Source organism: Coenobita brevimanus, chromosome 56, assembly GCF_032717465.1.
Source record: "Coenobita brevimanus isolate Jiangsu-jjx chromosome 56, ASM3271746v2, whole genome shotgun sequence".
In the NCBI taxonomy this organism is placed as follows: Eukaryota; Metazoa; Arthropoda; class Malacostraca; order Decapoda; family Coenobitidae; genus Coenobita; species Coenobita brevimanus.
In genome coordinates this window covers 5255321-5261613 of record NC_137009.1, presented here as the reverse complement: position 1 = coordinate 5261613, position 6293 = coordinate 5255321, and the positions used below count along the sequence as shown (strand labels likewise).

Genomic DNA, 6293 nt, shown 5'->3' with positions numbered 1-6293 from the left:
AATAATCAAAATCATCTTATACAAAATATGGGAGATAATCCTTTTCTCAGTTCCAGTAGGCGACTGATATTCCAGGAGGTAATATATTTTTGAATTTAAGTCTGGAACTTAAAATCTCAGCAGACTCCAATACAGGGTCTAAATTTCCCATCAGATCATTTAGTTCATCCGGGAATAGAGCTTGACTTTCTGTGTTATCCTTATCACACTTGAAGTCTACATCGTCACTGTTGCCACTGCTTGCTTGGTCAGAGGTACAGCTCCGGTCAGATTTTGGTCATACAGTCAACACTGCCAACGCCAAAGTGTCTGGGGTTCAGAGTTCGAGAATTTCGACTCACGTGTCTCACACACACACACACACACACACACACACACTGACAGAGAGAGAGAGAGAGAGAATACACCCAAGGCGAGGCAGAAGAAATCAGAATACCAACGATGTTGCAAGGATTTTTGGCAGCAAGATGAGACAGGGGAAGGTCTCGATGGCAACAAGATTCCTGTCAGCTGAATCACCAAACGGAGTACTTGACCTGACAGATGAAACAATGCAACAACTAAAAGAAAAACACCCGACTGCACAACAAGCAAGTGCCCAGTCAAAGCTTGACGGCAACTACACTCCTCCCAATCCCATCATATATGACAGGATAACTGGAGATATGGTGTGGCGGAAGGCAATGCACACACAGGGAGAGGCAGGACCGTCAGGCCTGGGTGCAAAATCTTGCCGCGTAATCCTCAGTAACATCGAGTTTAGGGAGGGAGCAACAGACCTATATAACACCATTGCCTCACTGGCGAGGAAGCTGGCTTCAAGTCAGTGCAGTAACATCGAAGCACTGACGGCTTGCAGACTAATCCCCTTTTATAAAAATCCTGGATGCAGGCCCATCGGGGTGGGTGAAGTCTTAAGACGGATTATAGGAAAATGCATCATGGAGGTGGTGAAAGATGATGTGAAGCAGGCAGTTGGCAACCTCCAGGTGTGTGCAGGCCAGCAGGCAGGAGGTGAGGCAGCAGTTCACTCCATGAGGAGAATATTTGGGGAAGAGGACTGTCAGGCAGTATTATTAGTTGATTCCTCAAATGCATTTAATTCCATCAACCGGGAGGCAATGCTGCACAATATCAAGGTTAAATGCCCAGCATTTGCCCAATATGTGGAAAACACTTACGAAGAACCAGCAGACCTCTACATTGTGGGTAAGACAGCTGCTCACGATGTCGGTGTAATCCAGTCCACAGAAGGAACTACCAAGGGGGACCCCGTTGCCATGGCTATGTGCGCCCTGGCGATGACAGGGCTGCAACAACAGATTAAATACGAGGCCACCAATGTAAAACAGGTAGCCTATGCAGATGATCTCACGGGTGCTGGCAAGGTTGAGGATGTGAGAAAATGGTGGGACCTTGTAACATCTCATGGCCCTGAAATAGGTTACTACCTTAATGCAAGTAAGTCCATCTTGATCGTGAAACCAGCTTACTATCAAGATCGACAAGAATTATTTAGAGGCACAAACGTGATAGTGACCAACAAAGGTCAGAGGCATCTAGGGGCTGTGATTGGAACTAAGGAATTCAATGACAAATATGTGAGTGATAAGGTAAAGACATGGGTAGAAGAAATTCATACACTATCCAGCCACGTAAAAACAGAACCCCATGCAGCATACAGTGCATTTACCTGTGGTGTAAAGCACAAGTGGACCTTCGTGATGAGGACCATACCAGACATTGAGTTGCTGCTACAACCACTGGAGGATGCAATCAGGGATTCATTCCTCCTGTCTCTAACCAATGGCCACGTCCCCACACCAGAAGAGAGGGACCTTCTAGCACTACCACCCAGGATGGGAGGCCTTGGCATTATAAATCCAGTAGCCGTGGCAAGCTATGAACACAGATATTCACTTAGGCTCACCGGATCTTTGTCACAGAAGATCTGTGCCAAAGTTGAGATGAGTGAAATCGACCACCAAAGGCAGAAAGACATAAAGACACAGATAAGCAAGGAGTGTGAAGCAAGACAAAAAGACCAGCTGCAGCACATAATCGAACATCTAACACCAGACCAGTGCAGAAGAGTTGGAATTGCACAGGAGGTTGGGGCATCAAACTGGCTCACAACCCTGCCTTTCAAGGCAAAAGGCTTCCACTTCAACAAACAAGAATTTATTGATGCCATAGCCTTGAGATATGGGTGGCCAATAGAGAACCTACCCCAACACTGTGCCTGTGGCACTGCCTTTGATGCAAACCATGCAATGGTATGCAAGAAGGGAGGTTTTGTTTGCATCCAACACGATGAAATAAGCGACCTCACTGCCAAAATGCTGCAGGAAGTATGCCATGATGTCACGATTGAGCCAGCTCTGCTACCCCTGGACGGCGAGCACTTCACCCACAGAACAGCAAACACATCAAATGATGCAAGAGTGGATGTCAGTGCTCGAGGTTTCTGGACACGTCAGCAGAGGGCGTTCTTCAACATCAGGATATTTGATCCCATGGCATCATGTCATTGTGAACTGTCTCTCAAAGCTGCACACAAAAGGAATGAACAAGAAAAAAACAGAAATTATCAAGAAAGGATCCAACATGTGGACCACGGTCGATTCACTCCCCTTGTGTTCACGACATCAGGTGGGATGGGTCCAGAAGCAGTGAGATTCTATTCGAGACTGGCAGAGGTTCTTTCTGAGAAGAAACATCAACCGCAGAGTTCTGTTATGGCCTGGATGAGATGTCGACTGTCATTCTCCCTCGTGAGGTCTGTTCTGCTATGTCTTAGGGGCACAAGATCATCAGCCCTCAGGCCTGTCTCTCTGGCGGGTTTTGATTACGAAGCTACAGTGGTTGAGAGTCGCATAGACCAGCGACTCCAATAGTTTAATGTCCTTATTTACACTGTAATATCAATAAATAAAAATAAAATAATAATAATAGTAACAGTAGATGGTTGGTAACCACAGCCGTTGGCGTGCTTGGGGCCAATGGATTGCAATATGAGGGTTAATGTTAACCTTCATATTACAACTCCAAATGGTGAACTGTATTAGGAAGGTTGGTTTTGATCTTCACAATATAATTCACCAATGGATGGAGGTGATTTAAAATAATAGTAGTAGTGGTGGTACTAGTAGTAGTGGTGGTGGTGGTGGTAGCCTAGTGGTAGTAGTAGTAGTACCCTAGTAGTAGTAGTAGAGTTGAAATTGCACAGGAGGTTGGGGCATCGAACTGGCTCACAACCCTGCCTTTCAAGGGAAAAGGCTTCCACTTCAACAAACAAGAATTTATTGATACCATAGCCTTGAGATATGGGTGGCCAATAGAGAACCTACCTCAGCACTGTGCCTGTGGCACTGCCTTTGATGCAAATCATGCAATGGTATGCAAGAAGGGAGGCTTTGTTTACATCGGACACGATGAAGTACGCAACCTCACTGCCAAAATGCTGCAGGAAGAATGCCGTGATGTCACAACTGAGCCAGCTCTGCTACCCCTGGACGGCGAGCACTTCACCCACAGAACAGCAAACATCAAATGATGCAAGAGCGGATGTCAGTGCTCGAGGTTTCTAGACACGTGGGCAAAGGGCGTTCTTCGACATCAGGATATTCGATCCCATGGCATCATGTCATCGTGAACTGTCTCTCGAAGCTTCACACAAAAGGAATGAACAAGAAAAAAATAGAAATTATCAAGAAAGGATCCAATATGTGAACCACGGTCGATTCACTACCCTTGTATTCACGACATCAGGTGGGATGGGTCCAGAGGCGGTGAGATTCTACTCGAGACTGGCAGAGGTTCTTTCTGAGAAGAAACGTCAACCGCAGAGTTCTGTTATGGGCTGGGTGAGATGTCGACTGTCATTCTCCCTCGTGAGGTCTGCTCTGCTATGTCTCAGGGGCACAAGATCATCAGCCCTCAGGCCTGTCTCTCTGGCGGGTATGGATTACGAAGCTACAGTGGTTGAGAGTCGCATAGACTAGCGACTCCAGTAGTTTAATGTCTTTATTTACACTGTAATATCAATAAATATAAAATAAAATAATAATAGTAATAGTAGATGGTTGGTAACCACAGCCGTTGGCGTGCTTGGGCCCAACGGATTGTAATATGAGGGTTAGTGTTAACCTTCACATTACAACTCCAAATGGTGAACTGTATTAGGAAGGTTGGTTTTGATCTTCACAGTATAATTCCCCAATGGATGGAGGTGATTAAAAATAGTAGTAGTAGTAGTAGTAGTAGTAGTAATTCCCGGTATTATTATTATTATTATTATTATTATTATTATTAGATATTTTTGATACTGTTATCATCATCACCAGGAGTTCGGGTGAACTTGGGTACAGCAAGCCAGGGAAACAAAAGACTACGACAGTGGGAGAACTAATCAACAACAAACCCTATGAATGAGGCCACAGAAACATTCAAACACATTCAAGTCGCAATGGTTCCAACCCATAGCTTCATATTTACCCATCAGATAGTGGCAATGCGGCGACTGTGAAGTTAATGAAGTGGTGCCAAACCCATATCGCACACCGAGACGTACAAAATTCATCCAGTTACTGTAGTACGACCCCTTGCCAGTTCCCTAACCTCGTCAGCTTCCATACCTTTCTTTCTCTCACATTCATTTATCACATCTTTCCACTTTCTTTATGGCCTACCACACCTCCTCCCACGTTTAAACTCTCATATTAGCCCTTTTTGCCGCTCAGTTCGCTTCCATTCTCTCCACATAACCATACCATCTAGGCACACTCTTTTAGGCTATAGCGTCCCCAGACTCGCTTATTTAACAAATTACATTATTTATTTTCTTTTCATGTTTTCCATTCCCAGCACTTCACATACATTCATGACAAGCATCGTTTTCACTACCCATTCTCTCAACTAATCATTTTCTTCCAACACCACAGTCATACACCCGTATATCTGCGTAGACATACAATCGCCACATGTGGGTCACTGCTTCTTGTCAAGGCCTGTATATAATCAGTCAATTATCTTTACTGTGCCACTGCATTTCCTACTTCTTTTTCACATTTACCTTTCTTATCTAGCGCTGCATCCAGATGATAAATTCATACACCAAATCAAGTCTTTCTTCATTAAGTCTTAGATCACACTGGAGGTCACCTTTTTCAACGAACATCACTTTCCTCCTATCTACATTACTTTCAAGGCAGGGCGCTTACAGAAATTCGCAAAGCTCTGCTGCAGTCTACCAAGCTTTTGTCTACTATTTCCATACAGATTTGCAACATCTGCATATATCATATTTAAAATACTCCAAACATCTCCATTCATTAACAGTGTCATCCTTCTCTCATTGCTCGTATTTTTACTGTTCTCTTAACTCCATCCATGTTGTATACTGAATGGCCTAGAATCATCAAACAACCTTGTCTAACGTCGACCCTGATCGTAAACCATTCAATCCGATGACCGCCTACCCTCGTGCATATGTCACTACCATCATTAAACATCTTAACAGTTTGCAGCAGCTTACCATCTACCTCATACATATGCCAAATCTCCCATACCTCTGTATTCCGAGACATATGCATTTTCAAAGATCCATAAGTGCCATACATACCTAACAGTCCTCCTCACAAGCCTTCACCACTATAAGTCGTATTCCAAATATCGGTTATGATCTAAACAATCTACGCATCATCTGTCATTCCTTAAGTCACCCTCTTCGTCATTCGCCAGGCTTTCTGATATTATCCCTCAGCACTCAAGACTTATGCTACGATAAAATTTGTTTTCAGTTAACTACCCTGAATTCTTGAACAGGGGTACTGCAACTGCAATTTTCCACACTATATGTGAAATTTCACTCGTATAAGCTTTCTTACATTTCACTAACGAACGCTTCCTTACATTCTGTCCTCTGCACTTAACCATCTCTGCAACACCTCATCAGCACCTGCTGCCTTCCCATTCTTCAGCAACATTATAACACCATTCACCACTTCTGCCAATGTTAAGTTTCCTGTCACCATCTTCGATCTCTGCAAACCACCAAACCCAATGCTGTATGTTATTGCATTGGTCTCGCCCGTCCCATTCATCAGCCTGTCAAAATATTATTTCCATTTACTTTTTACCTCGTTTCTATTGGTTAGTGTTCTTTCACATTCATTCCTCACACTTTCACGCTTTATACCGCACTGAAATCTAACGTTTCACACCAGTTCCTAGAAGAGTTTATTATTTTCAGAGAATTTACATTCAGTTTTCTTCCCATAACATTATTTAAT

General features: G+C 43.8%; 1 protein-coding gene across 1 annotated transcript; it reads left to right on the top strand.

Moving 5' to 3' along the window:
* Positions 1-467: 467 nt before the first annotated feature.
* On the top strand, positions 468-2897 carry LOC145401761 (uncharacterized). Its single transcript, XM_080273939.1, has one exon. The coding sequence runs from the start codon at positions 468-470 to the stop codon at positions 2895-2897; it is 2430 nt and encodes an 809-aa protein (XP_080130065.1).
* Positions 2898-6293: the final 3396 nt, after the last annotated feature.

Coding starts and splice junctions, on each gene's coding strand:
- LOC145401761 (XM_080273939.1), top strand. CDS start 468: ATGAGACAGGGGAAGGTCTCGATGGCAACAAGATTCCTGTCAGCTGAA.